At 48.9% G+C, this 22,438-nt stretch overlaps 1 protein-coding gene across 3 annotated transcripts in view; it reads right to left on the bottom strand.

The window, feature by feature from the left end:
- GPT2 (glutamic--pyruvic transaminase 2) overlaps positions 1-19,574 on the bottom strand; it is a 24,369-nt gene extending 4,795 nt beyond the window's left edge. Inside the window, exons 1-7 of one of the 3 annotated variants that reach the window (XM_075576279.1) lie at positions 18,919-19,102; positions 12,670-12,759; positions 11,945-12,053; positions 5,422-5,555; positions 1,246-1,489; positions 265-344; positions 16-152 (exon numbers count right to left, since the gene is read on the bottom strand). In XM_075576279.1, coding sequence (XP_075432394.1) covers positions 16-152; positions 265-344; positions 1,246-1,489; positions 5,422-5,555; positions 11,945-12,053; positions 12,670-12,759; positions 18,919-19,005 — 881 coding nt within the window. In that variant the 5' untranslated portion in view covers positions 19,006-19,102. Of the gene's footprint in view, positions 1-15; positions 153-264; positions 345-1,245; positions 1,490-5,421; positions 5,556-11,944; positions 12,054-12,669; positions 12,760-18,918 lie in introns of all 3 variants that reach the window. The other 2 variants (XM_075576277.1, XM_075576278.1) reach the window with 2 other exon arrangements.
- Between the last annotated feature and the right edge of the window lie 2,864 nt (positions 19,575-22,438).

The raw sequence follows: 22,438 nt of genomic DNA on the forward strand, positions 1-22,438 counted from the left end.
CAGTTTGGGACATACTCGCCCATGTATCCTTTGGAAGTGGAGTGGAACGATGCAAGCTCAACGTTGTTGAAGTATTCTGGTCCCATCTCATACAGGACTTTCTTGAAGGAATGAAATTGGCAGTTCTCCGCGTACACATTATCCTGGTAGACCTGCCAGACAAAATCAGAGGTTCAATTACTCGGACACCCACCAAATCAATACCGTTATATCAACGTGGTGAACCAAACCACTACAGCCCAGCTAGAAAACCATCATTTTTACCTCATCTGCCAGCAGGAAAAGGCCCTCCTCCCAAGCGAAGTGGATCACGTCTTCTATACAACGTCTGCTCTGAACCTGCCCTGCACGAGAAATCACTACTATGAATGATGAGCATCCCACGCGGGTGCGAACCATCGTTCCAGGACAGGTATGCGAGACGCACCCACCAGTCAAGGATCGGCTCAGTGAGTAAGGACGCTGACTTTGTACAGAGTGCGAAGCAGGGGAGCCTGGTTCAATTCCCGGTGTCGGCTCCTTGTGACCTTGGCAGTCACTTTATCTCCCTGTGCCTCAGACACCAAAATCATAGATTGTAAGCTCTGCGGGGCAGGGACTGTGTCTGCTACATTCCTATGTGCTGCGTACCCCGCGCTATACTGTAATTGTGATGCGCTTTGAGTCCCATTGGGAGAAAAGTGCTATATGAAATAAATAAATATTATTATTATTATATATTGTTGTTCAACAATAAACATGCAGTTTCCATAAAAAGTAGCAGACCCACATGTAAAATAATATGAGTTATTTAGGAAGGAAGGAATGTTGATATGGTTATGAAGTTCTTATCCCTTTACTGTGTCTGTAAAACCTGCATTTAAATAATTACACTCTTAAGAACAATGATTCTCCTATTTACTTGCACGTTGCTCCTATGTTTATACTGTATGTGTATAACCTGCCGTTTACAAATGCTTTTCCATTTGAGATTCAGTACTCTTTGCATTCACTTTTGTGCCAGGTGAATTGTACAACATCCTTCTGCATTACTAATTAGACCGTAAGCTCTTTGGGCAGTTTCTGCTGCCTGTGTGTACTAATGCACTGGGAGCCATAACCCTTGCATTACATAATCTCCCTAGAATTAACGTTGTCTGTATGCCCATGTGCCAGGTGCTCCTGGTTTAGGAGTGCTCTTGTATCGTCACACTCTGAATAAGGTATGAAATGATTCAAGTTTTCAAACGGGTGCCTCGCACTGACCTGTTGGGTTGCCAGGGTTAATGATACACAGGACCTTAGGGTGGCAGTATGCTCTGGCTTGGTCTAAAGCCCTCCGCAGCTCATTCACATCCAGGGCCCAACAGTTCTGCTCATCCAGATAGTAATTGACCTGGATGGCATCCAGCTCAGAGATGGCTGCAGAATACAGTGGATACTGAGGGATCGGGATCAGGACTCCTGTCCGTGATTTCCCCTCTCCCGACACAAGGATCTTCAGGATACTCTGCATACAGCAACAACATTCAGGGTATAACATGAGTATTTAGTGATACAAGAGTAAAGAGTAGAGATACAACAAGTAAACATGGGAAGGATGTTGATGCAGGGAGTAATCCGATTGCCAATTCTTGGGAGTTAGGAAGGAATTTATTTTTCCCTTTATGAGATATCATTGGATATGACACTGGGGTTTTTTGTTTGCCTTCTTCTGGATCAATTTACTGTAAGTACAGATATAGGATAAAGTATCTGTTGTCTAAATTTAGCATAGGTTGAACTTGATGGACGCATGGCTTTTTTCAACCTCATCTACGATGAAACTATAACTATGTAACAGACCATTTATTGACATCTCTCTGACGGAGTTTCACTAGGCTTCGATGTGAGGTATTGAAGCTCGATCCCGCGTTATCTGCCAATTGACTTGAATAGCAATTAATTGGAGATCAAGCTCAAAAACTCACCTGAGCTGAGTGAATCGCACCCTTTTGGGTCTCAGTTTACAGACTGAAGCTTTTACACTAATTCTCCAACAAATTCAATTTGAGAAGGTAATGATTTTTTAGCTAGCAAGATATTAATAGGATTATGATGAATTTGAACGGTCTTCTTTCTCCTTGTCCCTACGTCTATGTCACATGGTCTCACCCCAATCGCTATGTCACTGTGTCCTCCGCCATCTTTGTCCACTATCCACATCTCTGCGTGTACATCCCTGCAGTTCTGAGTCTCTCCAGGTTGAGACACTACTCTTAACTGAAGCAGCATCTAGAGTTTGCATGCTAAATCGCTACTGTGGCATAAATGTGATTCATTGTATGTATGCATATGTCTTTATATATCGCCATTAATGTACATAGCGCTTCACAGCAGTAATACACGTGACCATCATATAAATAACAAATAATACAAATAACATAATGTGAAGAAGCGCTTCAGACATAAAAGGAACATTTAGGAAAAGGAGTCACTGCTCCTAAGAACTTACAATCTAATTGTAATATAGAAGGATTTATTGTCTGTCTCCTGCATGTAACAGGAAAGAGGTAGGCAGAGGGGGGAGGGGTGTCATGTGACATGACTTTTTATTAGATGTTCAGAAAATAAAGGCAAATTAATAAGATAAACCCCCTTTGGTCATTTGCATACAATTATGAAACTGCTGATGCAGATGGAAACAGAGCTCTAAACCTAATATAAAGAATTACTAGGAAACTTAGGCATGGGAGTGGCGAACTCCAGTCCTCAAGGGCCACCAACAGGTCAGGTTTTCAGGATATCCCTGCTTCAGCACAGGTGGCTCAATCAGTGGCTCAGTCAAAGAGCCACCTGTGCTGAAGCAGGGATATCCTGAAGGTCACCAACAGGTCGGTTTTCAGGATATCCCTGCTTCAGCACAAGTGGCTCAATCAGCGGCTCAGTCAAAGAGCCACCTGTGCTGAAGCAGGGATACATACAGGACACCTACAAGCTCATATTGAACCCCCAAAATAACCACAACATATATTATAAGCGTCACAGAAGAGTGCTGCTGAGCATGGCAATATATATTTAAAACCAGAGACAGAACATGAAACACAGAGCTCAGTGCACATATAGTGAAACTTATACACGGTACAGTGCCTAAATATATATGTATAGATATCTATTAAATAAAATGGTCTTTTAGTTTAACATTTTGGCCAAAGTGTTGTAAGCCTCTGAGCCACTACACGGCAGACCACATCTCAAGGGTCCCTAACACTAATATTAATTCTTAATAACCTGTGCATTACCAGGAAGAATGATTTATAATAAATCTGTCAAAATTAGTTGCATAGTTCTAAGTCTGATTGAAGCTTTTATTAACCTGTACATTACCAGGAAAAGCACTCTGTAATAGATTTGTCACAATCACACTGCAAGCAAGCAAGTTTCCCTGAGAGTGGGAGATGCTATGGAGTGAGCTTTTGTACGTTTTACAATTCTTGTTCAGCTGGTCTTAGCTGATTGGAGGGTAGCAACCTCCTACCTAATTGAAGCTCACCCCTCCAACATTTAAATGGTTAAAAGCTCACTCCATAGCATCTCCCACTCAGGGGAACTTGCTTGCTTGCAGTATGATTGTGACAAATCTAATACAGAGTGCTTTTCCTGGTAATGTACAGGTTAATAAAAGCTTCAATCAGACTTAGAACTATGAAACTAATTTTGACAGATTTATTATAAATCATTCTTCCTGGTAATGCACAGGTTATTAAGAATTTATATTAGTGTTAGGGACCCTTGAGATGTGGTTTGCCGTGTAGTGGCACAGGGGCTTACAACACTTTGGCCAAAATGTTAAACTAAAAGACCATTTTATTTAATAGATATTGTGGACGGACGTTCACAGAGGTACACAATTAGGAGGCTTTATAATATGAAATTATAATAGGCTTTATTGTGCCTGTTCCTTTTCATCAGGAAATTATCCAAACACAGGGGGGGGGACACAGCTTCCATTCACTTGGGAGTATTTCTAGTGAAATCCTATGCAATTAGTTCACATCTCCCTTTTCAAGCAGTTCTCGCAGCCCCAAAACATATAGCATGAAAATAAGCAGATATAAGCAATCTCTTAAGAATAAAAGTCTTATCTGTTTCTTGGAGGGAAAATCTCACTTCCTGGTTCAGCTTCAGGTGCAGTAGTTTTCCCTGTGTCTTGAATTCAGCTCTGCTGTGCAGAGCTCAAGACCGCTCAGCTCCAGAGATCTGGGTTTCTTTTGGTCAGTCTCTCCTGGGACTCAAGAACCTCTGCTCTGTCTCTCCAGAGGTCAGCTCTCAGTCAGAGCTAGGGTGGAGTTACTTCCTGTCTCAAAGGCAGGCTTTTTCTACTACCTGTAATCAGGCAGGTGGTGCTAGTTAATTTGCTACCAGCAGTTAACCACCACACTGCTGGATTAGAGGCACCTTTGTGAACAGGGATAAGTCCCCTGTTACAGATATCTATACATATATATTTAGGCACTGTACCGTGTATAAGTTTCACTGGATGTGCACTGAGCTCTGTCTGTGTTTCATGTTCCGTCTCTGGTTCTGAAGCAGGGATATCCTGAAAACCTGACCTGTTGCTGGCCCTCGAGGACTGGAGTCGAGGACTCCATGCCTTAGGCAAGCTGTGTGCAAAAAGTGGGGGGCGCGACCCCCGGGGGGGGCACGAGATTAACGGCAGGGGACGCGGGGTTTACAGAGGCCCCGTACGCTTCCCGAAGGCACTTAAATTAAGTGCCGGGGGAGCTGCAGGGCCTCTGTAAACCTACTTACCTTGATTCAGCCGGCATCTGGAGACGCGTCGCCATGAAAACCGGCGTCAAATGACGGGAATCAAGGTAAAGAGGATGGAAGGGGGCGCGCGGAGAGAAGAACATCCGGCAGGGGGGCAAAGGGAAAAAAGTCTGCGCCCCCCTGCCTTAGGCAAACGGAAAAATGTCAGCAAAATGTCATGCAATTGCGTTATATTCATCCCATTTTAGCTTTGTACACGACCCTCACGTCTGCCCAAATAGTTTTATTAAAAGGATCAGTCACAGCAGGATAATTTCACTGCAGCTGCACAATGATCCCAAAGAAAACATGTTTGGAGAGATATCTGTGCGGTTTCCAACATGTGATTGATTGAAAGATCTCGTGGAGATTATTATTATATACACCACTAGTGGTCGGAAATTCCTCTGATGCGTTTCGCACTAAGCGCACTGTAAGTGCGCTTAGCACGAAACGCATCAGAGGAATTTCTGTCCGTTTACTCTGCATATGCCACAAATTCAATCATTTGCTTTTTTTAGTACTTTTGTGCCTTAGCCCGTTTCTGCCGTGCACCCCGACTTTTCCGCCTCGGAGGATATTTTTTCGTAGATTTTCACCTTAATGAATAGCCCCGTCTTGTCTGACCTGCTGGTACTATACAGGACTTACAGCGATGCCATCACTAGCTCCTGTGGTTAAATACATATTATCGGGGTCTGCAGGGACACCCCCATCGCGCCTCTCAATGTATTGGGCAACGTCTTCTCGGATACAGCTGACTCCTTGGCTGGCGCTGTAGGATCCTAAATAGAGAACAGACGCAATTAGTGATACTACAGGCCAGTTTAACATTAACAAACTTGCAAACCATGATGTCCTATTACGGGGGCTGCTCAGTGGCCATTTTGGATATGGGAAAATGCCCTTAAGTTAAAAACATATATATTTTGTGTTCATAGCAAATTACCTTAGTGTATTATTTATTTTCTTTGTAGCAGAGGGTCTGTTGCTGTATCACAGCAGCAGCAGAGGACCTTATTGCGCGTTGTACCTCCAATAAAGAGGCAGTTTTTAAAGCAACGCTGCTTTAATTGAAGACTTTGGCCCATATTTTCTAAGCAGTCTTCTGGCAGACGATACCTTTCGGTGCTGGAAACCAACTTACAGCCTGACTTGGAAGGTGCCTTTCATTGCCAGGGGGTGGTCCTAAGGCAAAAAGACTGCTTAGTAAATATGGGCCTTTATCTCTCTTCCTGGAGCAGTGTTTCTCAAGCAGGGTGCCTGAGTGTCACCCTATGGAAAAAACAAACTATGTGCGCTTATAGTTTATCAACCTGAATGTTGCTATGTTTTCTGAATTAACTGCCCCACACCTCTGGAATGTCCTTCCCCTCAATGTCCGACTGGCGACCTCTCTCGCCATCTTTAAAAACACACCACTTTAACGAAGCGTATGGGTAGCTCTGTGGATGATACTATACACCTCGGATGCACCGACCGTGGCCCCTGCAGACGCACTTACTATAACACCCTCCTACTGTCTCTATACGTTCTCCCTAATTACCACTTAGATTGTAAGCTCTTCAGGCAGGTTACTTTCATGTCTGAAGTGCTTACTCACATTATCTGTTATATTATTATGTCACGTGTATTGTAACGTGCTATGTGCATGGATGGCGCTATATAAATAAAAATGATATGTACATACATTGCGGATGAAAGATTTTGCATTACATTTAAAATAAGATTCATTTTACGATGAAATTTACAGTGGTCATGATATTATTGTCAATGTAAGTGTGAAATGATACTATACTCATACGTATGGAGAAGGCGCGGCTCAGTGAGTAAAGACACTGACTGGCACTGAGAGTTTGAGGCAGGGGAGCCTGGTTCAATTCCCGGTGTCGGCTCCTTGTGACCTTGGGCAAGTCACTTTATCTCCCTGTGCCTCAGGCACCAAAAACATAGATTGTAAACTCCACGGGGCAGGGACTGTGCCTGCAAAATGTCTCTGTAAAGCGCTACATAAAACTAGCAGCGCTATACATGAACATGCTATTATTATTATTATTTATATACTTGGAATTTAAATGGAACACATATACATACATAAAAATGAACAGGCAATTGAATAATCTCAATAGGGAATCCTGTGCGGGGGAAAAAAATAAAAAAAAAGGTCGAGAAACACTGTCTATTAATACAGTGTTAAACATGTTTTTTCGGGAAGCACGCGGGGCCTCTAAACCCGCAGACAATCTCCCGCCCCCCACTTCGCGTTAACATAAAGGCAATAAAAAAAACAAAGCAAAAAAATGACATTATTCTGTAAGTTCTGCTTGGACTGGCTCATTAAACAGCGGCTAACAGTGGTTTCTTTCAAAGACAAGCTAGTGTTTCGTATGTCAACACAATGGTTTCATACAGCACTCACCTTAATGTTCTGTAAACAAGCAGTTTTACATGGTGTGGTGTACAGTATAGCACATCTACAGACACTGCATGCAGGTAACAGCATGGAGCACTCACACCTTACTAGGCAAACCGCAGCCCCGGGTCACACCGCAGCCCCGGGTCACACCGCAGCCCCGGGTCACACCGCAGCCCCGGGTCACACCGCAGCCCCGGGTCACACCGCAGCCCCATGTGACACCGCAGCCCCGGGTCACACCGCAGCCCCGGGTCACACCGCAGCCCCGTGTGACACCGCAGCCCCGGGTCACACCGCAGCCCCGGGTCACACCGCAGCCCCGGGTCACACCGCAGCCCCGGGTCACACCGCAGCCCCGGGTCACACCGCAGCCCCGGGTCACACCGCAGCCCCGGGTCACACCGCAGCCCCGGGTCACACCGCAGCCCCATGTGACACCGCAGCCCCGGGTCACACCGCAGCCCCGGGTCACACCGCAGCCCCGGGTCACACCGCAGCCCCGTGTGACACCGCAGCCCCGTGTGACACCGCAGCCCCGGGTCACACCGCAGCCCCGTGTGACACCGCAGCCCCGTGTGACACCGCAGCCCCGGGTGACATCGCAGCCCCATGTGACACCGCAGCCCCGGGTCACACCGCAGCCCCGGGTCACACCGCAGCCCCGGGTCACACCGCAGCCCCGGGTCACACCGCAGCCCCATGTGACACCGCAGCCCCGGGTCACACCGCAGCCCCATGTGACACCGCAGCCCCGGGTCACACCGCAGCCCCGGGTCACACCGCAGCCCCGGGTCACACCGCAGCCCCGTGTGACACCGCAGCCCCGTGTGACACCGCAGCCCCGGGTCACACCGCAGCCCCGTGTGACACCGCAGCCCCGTGTGACACCGCAGCCCCGGGTGACATCGCAGCCCCATGTGACACCGCAGCCCCGGGTCACACCGCAGCCCCGGGTCACACCGCAGCCCCGGGTCACACCGCAGCCCCGGGTCACACCGCAGCCCCATGTGACACCGCAGCCCCATGTGACACCGCAGCCCCATGTGACACCGCAGCCCCGGGTCACACCGCAGCCCCGGGTCACACCGCAGCCCCATGTCACACCGCAGCCCCATGTGACACCGCAGCCCCATGTGACACCGCAGCCCCGGGTCACACCGCAGCCCCATGTGACACCGCAGCCCCGGGTCACACCGCAGCCCCGTGTGACACCGCAGCCCCGGGTGACATCGCAGCCCCATGTGACACCGCAGCCCCATGTGACACCGCAGCCCCGGGTGACACCGCAGCCCCATGTGACACCGCAGCCCCGGGTGACACCGCAGCCCCGTGTGACACCGCAGCCCCGTGTGACACCGCAGCCCCGTGTGACACCGCAGCCCCGTGTGACACCGCAGCCCCGTGTGACACCGCAGCCCCGTGTGACACCGCAGACCCGTGTGACACCGCAGCCCCGGGTGACACCGCAGCCCCGTGTGACACCGCAGCCCCGTGTGACACCGCAGCCCCGTGTGACACCGCAGCCCCGGGTGACATCGCAGCCCCGGGTGACATCGCAGCCCCGGGTGACACCGCAGCCCCGGGTGACACCGCAGCCCCGGGTGACACCGCAGCCCCATGTGACACCGCAGCCCCATGTGACACCGCAGCCCCATGTGACACCGCAGCCCCGGGTGACATCGCAGCCCCGGGTGACATCGCAGCCCCGGGTGACATCGCAGCCCCGGGTGACACCGCAGCCCCGTGTGACACCGCAGCCCCGTGTGACACCGCAGCCCCGGGTGACACCGCAGCCCCGGGTGACACCGCAGCCCCGGGTGACACCGCAGCCCCGGGTGACACCGCAGCCCCGTGTGACACCGCAGCCCCATGTGACACCGCAGCCCCATGTGACACCGCAGCCCCGGGTGACACCGCAGCCCCGGGTGACACCGCAGCCCCGGGTGACACCGCAGCCCCGGGTGACATCGCAGCCCCGGGTGACACCGCAGCCCCGGGTGACATCGCAGCCCCATGTGACACCGCAGCCCCGGGTGACACCGCAGCCCCGGGTGACACCGCAGCCCCGGGTGACACCGCAGCCCCGTGTGACACCGCAGCCCCGTGTGACACCGCAGCCCCGTGTGACACCGCAGCCCCGTGTGACATCGCAGCCCCGTGTGACACCGCAGCCCCATGTGACACCGCAGCCCCGGGTCACACCGCAGCCCCATGTGACACCGCAGCCCCGGGTGACACCGCAGCCCCGGGTGACACCGCAGCCCCATGTGACACCGCAGCCCCATGTGACACCGCAGCCCCGGGTGACATCGCAGCCCCGGGTGACATCGCAGCCCCGGGTGACACCGCAGCCCCATGTGACACCGCAGCCCCGGGTGACATCGCAGCCCCGGGTGACACCGCAGCCCCGGGTGACACCGCAGCCCCGTGTGACACCGCAGCCCCGTGTGACACCGCAGCCCCGTGTGACACCGCAGCCCCGGGTGACACCGCAGCCCCATGTGACACCGCAGCCCCGGGTGACACCGCAGCCCCGTGTGACACCGCAGCCCCGTGTGACACCGCAGCCCCATGTGACACCGCAGCCCCGGGTGACACCGCAGCCCCATGTGACACCGCAGCCCCGGGTGACACCGCAGCCCCGGGTGACACCGCAGCCCCGTGTGACACCGCAGCCCCGGGTGACATCGCAGCCCCGGGTGACATCGCAGCCCCGGGTGACACCGCAGCCCCGGGTGACACCGCAGCCCCGGGTGACATCGCAGCCCCATGTGACACCGCAGCCCCGGGTGACACCGCAGCCCCGGGTGACACCGCAGCCCCGGGTGACACCGCAGCCCCGTGTGACACCGCAGCCCCGGGTCACACCGCAGCCCCGGGTGACACCGCAGCCCCATGTGACACCGCAGCCCCGTGTGACACCGCAGCCCGATGTGACACCGCAGCCCCGTGTGACACCGCAGCCCCGTGTGACATCGCAGCCCCATGTGACACCGCAGCCCCATGTGACACCGCAGCCCCATGTGACACCGCAGCCCCATGTGACACCGCAGCCCCATGTGACACCGCAGCCCCGGGTCACACCGCAGCCCCATGTGACACCGCAGCCCCGGGTGACACCGCAGCCCCGGGTGACACCGCAGCCCCATGTGACACCGCAGCTTTCATTTTAGAATCCCCCTGTGACTTTCACAAGAGGCGGAAATGGTTTGTGAAACGGGCGCAGTTGCTCGAGGATTATACATCGTTAGCAAAGTGTATTTAACTGAACTCGTGTTCTTTGTGTAGAAAAGCCAAAACGACTGCGATTTGTGAGCAGGTTAAAGCTTGTTTTTTTTCGTTTGTCATTTCTTTCTTGGTTCTCGAGATATCTTGTAACACGGGAGAAACGAAAGTCATCGGGGTCAGGCGAGGTGACAGCTGTCAGAAACTGGCCCAAAAACCTACAAATATGTTGGGAACTGGGGGGTCCTTAAATCAACTACGAGGGTCCCCTGCTTCAGGTATAATACAAAAATAAAAAGGGTTTATATATAAAAAAAAATGGTGATTGCTGCTTTAAGAAGCTTATACGAGTTTAATTCGTATATTAGTATATTGCCCCCTTAGCATGTGCTGTTCCTTTTATTTAATTTTCTAATATTTATGTTTTTCTAGTGTTAAAAAAAACATGATTTTCTTCATCACTAGCGTCTGCTGTTTCAATGGTAACCATTAGACTGCTCTGGGCTCAGCTCCATTTTAACTTGAAACAGTACAGGAAAGAGAGCAAGAAAATATATTTTAAACAAATTAAAACTAGCTAAATAAAATGGTGATCAGCATGGACTGCTGCTCTATTATAAGCAAATAATCAAACAAAATATTCTAAAGTCTCTCGAAGGGAGCCCCAGCGTGTGTATATACAGCGAGCAACGTGAGAGCGGTTACTACACCATCAGCCCCTCTGCTGTCTTAGACAGGCCCGCCTTTCACCATCATCACCCAGCATACAGTGCTTCCACTGCAGCAAGGGATTCTGGGAAATGACAAGCTAATGGGCACACTATATACGTATGTACACACACACACACACACACACACACGTCTCCTAGTGAGACACATGGTGAATACTGCATTTACTTCTTAATATATTGAATAAGGGCCAACGTGATTTGTCCAATATATTGCCGTTGTGAAGGTAAAAGTCAGTAAGTGCATATATGGCAAAAACTCACTAAATGCATTTCCGGACTTGGAATTTATTGATCTTTCTAATGAAAAACTCATTAAGTGCCTATTTAATGATGGCTCAGAGTTACCAAATAATTACTCAAAGTATTATTTTGAAATGTCAAAAAGAACATTTAATCGCCTTTTCCTCAGTACTCAAACAAAGTAGTTAATGACTTACCTCTACAACGACAATATAAGGTAAGTATCCCAGACAGGATTTGAACCCTAGGATGTATGTGTGTCTTTATTTATATAGTGCCATCCAGGTACACATCAGGTTACAATACACGTGACATAATATTAGAACACATACGGGGCATAAAGCAATAGGAAATGTCCCGGCCCCAAAGAGCTTACAATCGAAGTAGTAAGTGGGGAGAACGTAGAGACATATGCAGGGTGTTCTGGTAAGTGTGTCTGTAAGGGGTCAAGGTCAGTGCATATGACCCCTTGAATGGTGCTTTATCCCGCTTCTCAATACACTGAATAAGGACAAGGTGGCTTTGTCGAAGATCATCGTAGCTGTAATAGCATGTTACTCACCCAGGCTCTGCCCACCACATGCCTGCAGGATTCGTCTTGCCCTTATTTTAGCATCCCTGGGGAAACTGGGATTATCCAGGAGGTCTGGGTACGTGCATAGAGCTACCACCTAAAAACACCGACATGACAATGAATTGCAAGGAGTTGTACAGCACAGGTCCCCGTTTCACTAGCTCTGCCCCTTCACTACCGGTGCGGGCGGCAGTGGGCAGGACTGCTGGCATATTAGGTACAAAACTGCTATATCAGGGCAGGGCAACTCCAGTCTTCAAGCGTCACCAACAGGTCAGGTTTTAAAGGATGCCTGACAGAATGACTGAGCCACGGATTGAGGGAACCTGTGCTGAAGCAGGGATATCCTTAAAACCTTTCAGGACTACAGTTGGCCAACTCCGAGCTATATTTTATATCCACACTGTACAATGTGTAAATGCTTTGCAAGGGATGATTTAATGATGCATTGAAAGTTAAATGCCCAGCAGCCTTTATTTTATATCTTTTTTACATTGCTGGAAAGCTGGGGAACCCCAGAGATGAAACTGAAAGAGCAGTAACAGCACGGAGCAGCCTTCAGCAAAATGGGTGCAAAGACAATCATTGAATTCAGGGGTAGGGGGCATCTAGTCTTGGATTGTGTAATATCAATGTAGAAGACTAAATGGGACAAAAAGGTCTATGTTGGTAATCTCTAGGCTTCTATGTGACAAGTCCAAGCAGTTGGTTACCTGTCGGAGAAACGTGATTGGAGGTTGCCCCATGGCGTGGGCATCGCCAATATTAGCCTTTATCACCTCGTCAAAGGGTTTCTTGATACCCTAAAGAGGAGGGGGAATTTTTTTTTACAAAAATGCAATGTATTATTTTGACATTGATAAACTCCCACATAGCAGGTAACAAAAAATGTAAACAACTTCGTGTAATTGGCTTCCTTGGAAAAACATTTTTAAAACGTAAACCGAGTTCCCAGCGCTCCGGAGATAATGCGGGTAGTCAGAAAAAGACAGAAGATAGAAACTGCAAAAATGGAAGTTTACGACTGCCAGGAAAAAAAAAAGGTGAAATTACAACCAAATGCACGAAGTATACGCAAGGATATACACAAATTCATGTGGTCTTCGCTATCCGCCAGTCCGTTATCCATCGAACAGATTATCCGACGCCAGATAATGAATTCCGCTGAACGCATTATCAGACGTCGGAACGGAGTATCTGATGCTCACCGCCGCGGATTAACATTGGATCCGCAATCCAACAGTGGTTTGCGGGACGGATTCCGGCGGATAACCGAGCACCGCCGGTATGTACAAATACACCATCTGATACTCATCCACCATGTATCATCACGATGATAATAGTTTGCAATCAGACGAATAGAGAAATGGAATCGTTCAGAGTCAGAGACTTCTACTATATTCCGAACAGAGCTCATTCCCCCCTCCACCAACCCCAAAAGACAGTATAGATCAGGGGTAGACAACTCCAGTCATCAAGGGCCACCAACAGGTCAGGTTTTCAGAATATCCCTGCTTCAGCACAGGTGGCCGAATCACCTCTAATAGCGGACCTGTTGGTGGCCCTTGAAATCTACAGTTGACCACTCCTGATAAATTTGATAGGTCTCAGCAGATATAGGACTTCTGCTTTTTCGCCATCAAAATGACTTAAAACAGGAAAATGGGAAGTATCAAACCAAGTGTTTTCCAAGTGTACCTGAGCCCAGAAGCGCCTATACAAGCTCCAACGTAAACATGGAAGCTGTATTTTGCTATTTTGCTCAAAAGATCTATTATTGGGTAAGATCCACAAGGGAAGCAAGCTATTTGCACACATTATATCGCTATTGGTATTTTACTTCATGATGGTAAACACAGAGCATTTGGACTTCTGCAGTACTGCATTACATACTGTATGCGATAATACACAATATTGTGCATTTACAGTACAGGGGGGCAACATATTGGAGGATAGAAGAATACCATACATCAGGGCTCTTCAAATGGTGGACGGTGGCTCGATGTTAATTTCATACTGGTTTACTTAGGATGCCAAGTGCAGTTTGCTTACACAAACACGTCACACGGATATGCATGACCACATGTGTAGCACACGCGTGCAGTAGATTTGTTTGTGGACATTGGTCCCTGGTGGCAGCTTGCTCTTGGAGTCAGTTGCACACTTGCTGTGTTTGATGTCCCTTTTCTATGTCTTGCACACAGGCGTGTGTGTGTGTGTGTGTGTGTGTGTGTGTGTGTGTGTGTGTGTGTGTGTGTGTGTGTGTGTGTGTGTGTGTGTGTGTGTGTTTTCAACGCTTCTTGACATTTTCAGGCATCTAGAAAGATCTACATCCTCTCGGATTGCACGTATGCGTAGTTGAGATGATGTTCCGGATATTATAACTTGATGTTTTATTTCATCAGCCACATCAAGAAATTGCCATGTTCTTGCCAATGATCGGATTACTAATTCATCTGCGGATTCAGATGGTCGCTGTGTCTGTTCTGGGCACATGTACCTGTCACAGGTGACATTGAGTCTTGGTGCACAATTCTCTGTCAGGTTGTGGTTTTATCTGCAGGGATATGGTCACATACTGTGGCCCCAGAACAGTGGATTAAGAACAGGGGAGTGCAAACTTTTGCTGCTGCGCCCCCGTCTTCCCTGCTCGCACCCCCCCTCCCTACCTTAGAGCTGCGACAAATGACGCAAATGACATCACATGACCCGCGGCGTCATTTACAGAGGCCCCACGCGCTTCCCAAAGGCACTTAAATTAAGTGCCGGGGGAGCTGCAGGGTCTCTGTAAAGGTGACTTACCTTGGCTCCGGCAGCTTCTCACATGCGTCGCCATGGCAAAGCGGCGTCACTTGGTCATGGCAACTTGACGTTATGAAGCTAGAGCAGGCGCCGGAGCGGGGGTGAGGGGACCGCCAGCAGGGGGGCGCAGGAAAAAAAGTTTGCACCCCCCTGCTCTAGACCATTTGTAAAATCAAACATACACGGACCCTGCAAGCTCAGAACCCAAACCCACTACACCGTATATATATATTTGTGTCAAAAGGAGGATTGGGAGTTACCTCATGTATATACAGAAACAAAAGACAAAAAAAAACAGTGATGCATCCAATATGACAAATTATATAGTTAAATACTGATCTGTTTAAATCAGTGGTTTCCAACCTTTTTTTGGTTAAGGAACCCCAAGTGAAATTCCGAGGAACCCCCAACCCTCTCTAATAGCAGCTCTCTGATCAGATACATTGTAAATTCTTCTGTATGTGATACAATTGTCAAATGACCAGAAAATTGCAGGGAACCCGTTAGGGGTGCCCGGGGAAGCCGTTAGGGGTGCCCGGGGAAGCCGTTAGGGGTGCCCGGGGAAGCCGTTAGGGGTGCCCGGGGAAGCCGTTAGGGGTGCCCGGGGAAGCCGTTAGGGGTGCCCGGGGAAGCCGTTAGGGGTGCCCGGGGAACCCGTTAGGGGTGCCCTAGGAACCCTGGTTTGAAAAAAACTGGTTTAACTAAGTAACCCTCATTAATGTAAAGATAAACAGGTAAGTATTTTACTATATCATTTGTCATATTGGATGTAGCACGGTTGCTTTTTGTCTTTCATTTGTAAAGTCACTAATATTTTAACCCTTTGGTTGCCAGAGTGGTCACAGAGTGCCACTCCCGCTCCGGCAAATCACCATCACGTTCTGGGTACAAATCGCTTGCCCACCTGACAACCATTGGAGATGGTTGGAAAGGACATTGCGACAGCACTGGACAATCTGTAATAAACGTACTCTGCTGTTGCCTTGATTGCAGGCAGCCAGTGAGTTGCTGATAAGCATTGGCCCTATGGGAGGTATAAGCTATGCTTAGGCCAGGTCCCCAATAGCCACTGCGGCGCACGCCACACGCCACACGCCACACGCCACAGCATATCCCTCTATGGGGCAGGCCCCAGTGGCTGTGTGTGTGGGGCGCACAAAGCGCTGTGACGCAACATTCTTGTCTTCCCGTGCCGCTATCGGCGCGCACCAATGCAAGGGCAGAAATGCCCCGTCATGGCCGTGCCCTCCCCTACAGACCGCGGCATGCACGTGGCGCCAGGACACCAGGCGCGCGTGCAGCAATGAGGACTGGGGCCTTAGGCCGAGTCCATAGACGGACAGGCCGTGCTGAGGCGTGCGGACGCTCCGCGCTGAGCCCCTGCATCCTCAATGAGAATGCCTTGAGAGGGGGCTCACGCGAGCGTCCGCAGGCGTGCTGACGAGTTGGAGGTTTCAGCCAAGCGCCAAGCTGTTTTTCAGCGCGATGTCGGCTGAAAACCTCCAATCACAGCACAGCAGCGTCAACGTCACGGCGCCGTGACGTCGGCGCCATAACATTGACGTCAGTGCGTCACGGGCGATTGGCCCAGCGACGTCACTGCCCCGCCTCCAACCACCTCCCCCCGGCTCCCTTCGCGCACGCAAGTCCGTGGAATCTCGCTGACTGAAGCAGGCGAGCCTCAGCGTTAGCGCACCTCCGCTCTCCTCACCCCTCTATGGCCCGGGCCTTATACTTTGCCTTGGATGAATGGGAGCAGCACACATCGGTACCATATGCAGCCCAAAGCCAACAAGGATTTAAAGCTGCAGTTCAGTCAATATCCTGCATGTGTTTTTTTTAATAAATCAGTTCTGTAGTAAGAAAAAATACATTTAGCATTTTCTGTTTTTAAAAAACAACTTTGAAAGACCAATTTTCTTGTATTCTATTTTAACAGCCATTTGCTAAGGCACCGCCCCTTCATGTCCTGTCACAAGCCCTGGCACACCCCTTTGTCAGCCCTGCCCTCCCTCTAGCACATGTCAGTGCAGGAGTGCTCATGAATATTCATGAGCTTCCACTGACAGACAAGCAGAAGAAAAACAGATCCCTTCACTAATTATGTCACCAAATTTCGACCTATCAATACATGGAGAACGAATTGACCGGCAGCTATGCAGTTCTTTAGGTAATTAGAGATTACCCACATGAAACTATTGATGTAAAAAAATTAATTAAAAAAAAAAAAAGACTGAACTGAAGCTTTAAGTGGAACAGAGATTTTCATTCACAAAACTCTTTTGACATTTCTTCTGACTGGGTTCTGCAGTCTACCTTTGAACCTAAAACCACAAGGGCATATATCATTTATATTTAACATATACTGTAACATGTTTTATAACTTTTTGGACATTGTTGGAAGCCATTTATTTGAATCATTGTTGTTTTAAAATATGTCTTTCTATAGTGGGTTGGACAGAGTACATTGTGAAGCATCAAATTCAGGGATTTATTTACGTCGTTGGTAACAAGGCATCCACATACTGTATGCGATTGCTTGGTAGCAGTTAATTCGTGTAAGAACAGCACAGTTAATGACTGTACACAAGTCAATTTGTATACATACGCTGGAATATATATATATATATACTGTATATATATATATATATTTATTTTTTTTTTTTTAACAGCCAACCACACACTGATGAGACCCATTAAGGTCGAAAAACATGTCTGTGTGGTTTCTCTGGCTCTGCATCCGATTCCCATGCTGTGCTTAAAAGCTGTGGCAACAGCGAGGATTATCTTAGCGTTCCATGTAAAAATGGATTTCAGGCAAAAGGTGACACTCATTTGCATGTCATTTCTCAGAACCCTTTGCTGCAGTGGAAGCACTATATTTTAGGGGATAATAGTGAAAGGCAGGCTTGCAGACCTGTCTAAGACATGTAAATGTGCTCACAACTGATCTTTTTATTTGCTATATGCCATACGGTGGAGGTTGCTTGTCGGCTTTTTCACCCCCACCATAACTTAAAATGTGATATATATATATATATTTAGATTACACGCACATACATATACACGTGTGGGTGTATATATATATATATATATATGTATATATATATATATATATATATATATATATAATCAAAAAATAAATAGACGATACTGTTCTGTGGCTAACAAAATGCTTTTATTTGTGCGAGCTTTCGAGATACACTGATCTCTTCTTCCGGCGATGTTACAATGAATGAAGCAAGCAAAAGCTATACAGGCATACCCCGCATTAACATACGCAACGGGACCGGAGCATGTATGTAACACAGGCATACCCCGCATTAACATACGCAACGGGACCGGAGAATGTATGTAACACAGGCATACCCCGCATTAACATACGCAATGGGACCGGAGCATGTATGTAACTATGTAACACAGGCATACCCCGCATTAACGTGCGCAACGGGACCGGAGCATGTATGTAAAGCGAAAATGTACTTAAAGTGAAGCACTCCCTTTTCCCCACTTATCGATGCATGTACTGTAATGCAATCGTCATATACGTGCATAACTGATGTAAATAACACATGTGTAACAGGCTCTATAGTCTCCCTGCTTGCGCACAGCTTCGGTACAGGTAGGGAGCCGGTATTGCTGTTCAGGACGTGCTGACAGGCGCATGCGCGAGCTGCTGTTTGCCTATCGGGCGATATGTCCTTACTCGCGAGTGTACTTAAAGTGAGTGTCCCTAAACCGGGGTATGCCTGTACTATAAACAGTGTCTATTGGAATGTTATCTGTGCTGGTCCTTCCAAGAGACACTGTTTATAGTATACCCTTTGCTTGCTTCATTCATTGTAACATCGCCGGAAGAAGAGATCAGTGTATCTCGAAAGCTCGCACAAATAAAAGCATCGTTAGCCACAGAACGGTATCATCTATTTATTTTATGATTATTGAAGCTCGGCTAACACGGTACTGATACCTCTACATATATATATATATATATATACATATATATATATATATATATATATACATACATATACATATATATATATATATATATATATATATAATGTGGTCACAGTGCTTGCGGATTAACACATTCGTGACCATGGCTGTTTTAAGACAGTGATGGGACCCCCTTGCATGGGGTGGGCTTGCGGACTCACATTTTGCAGCTCCCTCTCTATCTCTCCAGCCCTCAGCACGATGGGTCCCCGGACAGCATATTCCACCGCCCTCACCTGGGGGTTCATGGACTGCAGAGTCAGGACCTTCTCCCGGGGCTTCCCGGTCCCCACGTGGGCAGCTGCAGGAGCCTCCGCTGCGCTGCTGAAAGGAGAGCGCCCCCCAAGCAGCCCGGATCCGCGCCCCCCAAGCAGCCCGGATCCGCGCCCCCCAAGCAGCCCGGATCCGCGCCCCCCAAGCAGCCCGGATCCGCACCCCGAGCCTGCCCGCCGGGCTAACACCTGGAACCGATGCATACCGTTACACTCCCCCCCCCCTCCTTTTCTTACACAGATCCCACTTCAGAGGCTGGTATGCTGTATGGGAGGCAGCTACACAGATCTGCAACACAAATTACTAAATGTATCCGCAATATTTTCTATATATAAATATATTTAAATTGCGCGGGATTAATTAATAATCATTATGGACACACGAGAAACTTTGCAGCGAGATGATGCAATAATGGAGAAGCAATAACTGCAGGGTACCGGTGATTGCCCCGCCCTTTTCCCTTAACGCCTCTATCGCGATTGATCACCCACCCACAAATTGCATCCCACCCAGCTCCGCTCAGAGCTGCCACATTGTGGGGACAAGACCAGCGCGCGCAGGGCACCCTGGGAATTGTAGTTCATAGGGACCTGCTGAATCCACACGCTCTACGGGGAGCTTGGCGGTGAGAGAACTACACGTCCCAGCGTGCATCGCGAAATAGGGTAATTGTTGGCGTGCAAGTGTGTAGTATACAGTTAGTGTGTAGTATACAGTACTGAGCAGGGGGCTCCTGGCTGCTGCACAGAGTCAGGGCATTACTGACAGTATACAGTACTGAGCAGGGGGCTCCTGGCTGCTGCACAGAGTCAGGGCATTACTGACAGTATACAGTACTGAGCAGGGGGCTCCTGGCTGCTGCACAGAGTCAGGGCATTACTGACAGTATACAGTACTGAGCAGCGGGCTCCTGGCTGCTGCACAGAGTCAGGGCATTATACAGTACTGAGCAGGGGGCTCCTGGCTGCAGCACAGAGTCAGGGCATTACTGACAGTATACAGTACTGAGCAGGGGGCTCCTGGCTGCTGCACAGAGTCAGGGCATTACTGACAGTATACAGTACTGAGCAGGGGGCTCCTGGCTGCTGCACAGAGTCAGGGCATTACTGACAGTATACAGTACTGAGCAGGGGGCTCCTGGCTGCTGCACAGAGTCAGGGCATTACTGACAGTATACAGTACTGAGCAGGGGGCTCCTGGCTGCTGCACAGAGTCAGGGCATTACTGACAGTATACAGTACTGAGCAGGGGGCTCCTGGCTGAAGCACAGAGTCAGGGCATTACTGACAGTATACAGTACTGAGCAGGGGGCTCCTGGCTGCTGCACAGAGTCAGGGCATTACTGACAGTATACAGTACTGAGCAGGGGGCTCCTGGCTGCTGCACAGAGTCAGGGCATTACTGACAGTATACAGTACTGAGCAGGGGGCTCCTGGCTGCTGCACAGAGTCAGGGCATTACTGACAGTATACAGTACTGAGCAGGGGGCTCCTGGCTGCTACACAGGGACACAGAGTCAGGGCATTACTGACAGTATACAGTACTGAGCAGGGGGCTCCTGGCTGCTGCACAGAGTCAGGGCATTACTGACAGTATACAGTACTGAGCAGGGGGCTCCTGGCTGTTGCACAGTCAGGGCATTACTGACAGTATACAGTACTGAGCAGGGGGCTCCTGGCTGCTGCACAGAGTCAGGGCATTACTGACAGTATACAGTACTGAGCAGGGGGCTCCTGGCTGCTACACAGGGACACAGAGTCAGGGCATTACTGACAGTATACAGTACTGAGCAGGGGGCTCCTGGCTGCTGCACAGAGTCAGGGCATTACTGACAGTATACAGTACTGAGCAGGGGGCTCCTGGCTGCTGCACAGAGTCAGGGCATTACTGACAGTATACAGTACTGAGCAGGGGGCTCCTGGCTGCTGCACAGAGTCAGGGCATTACTGACAGTATACAGTACTGAGCAGGGGGCTCCTGGCTGCTGCACAGAGTCAGGGCATTACTGACAGTATCTCATGGGCACCTCACTTCTGTTTTCCCCTCAAATTATTTTAATTGTACATTTTTGGGGGAGCATCAGTTTACGTTTGAAAAATAACAGTTATAATAGCGAGCGGTACGTACACAAATATGTACTGTTTACTTTACTATATATCTTGGAAATTAGTGGTTGCTTGACACGAGGAACAAATAACTAAAGTTTGTCCTAAAATATTGTTAGTTCAAATAAAAAATGTATTATCTAGTACTAAAGTACAATTTTTCAGATATATAGGAGCAAAAATGATATATTATATATATATTACATAATGAAACAATATAGTTATAGATGTATAGTTGCCTAATGAATGAATGAAACATTATTATTCAGTGTATTATTTATTTAAAAAGTGTAAGAAAGAGCTAGCATAAAAAAAATTAACGTGTTCCCCCCTCCCTGCTTTCCTAACCTCTGCTATAGCCATAGATTCCTTTGTAAATCAGTATCACCGACCTGAGGAACAGAGAACTCTCGAAAGCTTGTCCTATGACATTAGCAGATGCTAATGCCAATAATCGACTATGAGGACATAGTATACGGCTCGGCACCCAAAACCCACCTTAGGAAACTTGACACCCTCTACAATTAAATGTGACGCTTTGTTCTCCAATGCAACTACAACACACACCACTGCGAAATGCTCAAAGAACTAGATTGGTCATCACTAGAGTCTAGGCGCAGAGTTCATCTCTCCTGTCTTGCCTTCAAATACTTTCTGGGAAAGCTACCTGTCCTGGAACAGGATGACACATTTTCTGTGTCTCTTTGCAGCTCACAGATTTCTGCCTCCCTAGTTCAGCTGATTGCATGAGCGTGCGGTGGAGGCGCGCACAGGAGCACGCAGCTGCAGCATGCACCCTGAACTCGGCCCAATTGCTCTGCAATAACTTTTTATTTATGTTTTCTCCCTCTGTCCCCGTGTTCCTCCCGTTCCCCCGGTTTCACTGCCGAGTCTCAATTTCAGCAGCCAATTAATATAAACGTCTGGACATTGATTGGCTGCTGAAACTGACGTCACGCTGCTGCAGCCGGAGATCACAGATTGAAAAGACTCCCGCGACTGCAGCAGCGTTGACGCCGCACTTTGCAGCCAATGGTAGTTTCAATACTGAACACTACCATTGGCCGCCAGGCATCTGAGACGAGCGCGCGCGCACGTCGTGTAGCGTGCTGTGTGAGCGGGGCCTGGAGCAGGCTGCCTGGAAACTCGGACACTGCGCAGTAAGCTCTGGCTCTGGCCACGCCCACTCCCGCCTTCCATTCGCTGGGAAACAAGCCCCGTCCATTTTCCACGCCTCTGAATGACGCAACGACGGGCGTGAAGGAACCGGCGCGGCTTCCATCTTGTGTGTGGCAGCAGGGAA

The sequence above is a fragment of the Ascaphus truei genome, chromosome 19, assembly GCF_040206685.1.
Source record: "Ascaphus truei isolate aAscTru1 chromosome 19, aAscTru1.hap1, whole genome shotgun sequence".
In the NCBI taxonomy this organism is placed as follows: domain Eukaryota; kingdom Metazoa; phylum Chordata; class Amphibia; order Anura; family Ascaphidae; genus Ascaphus; species Ascaphus truei.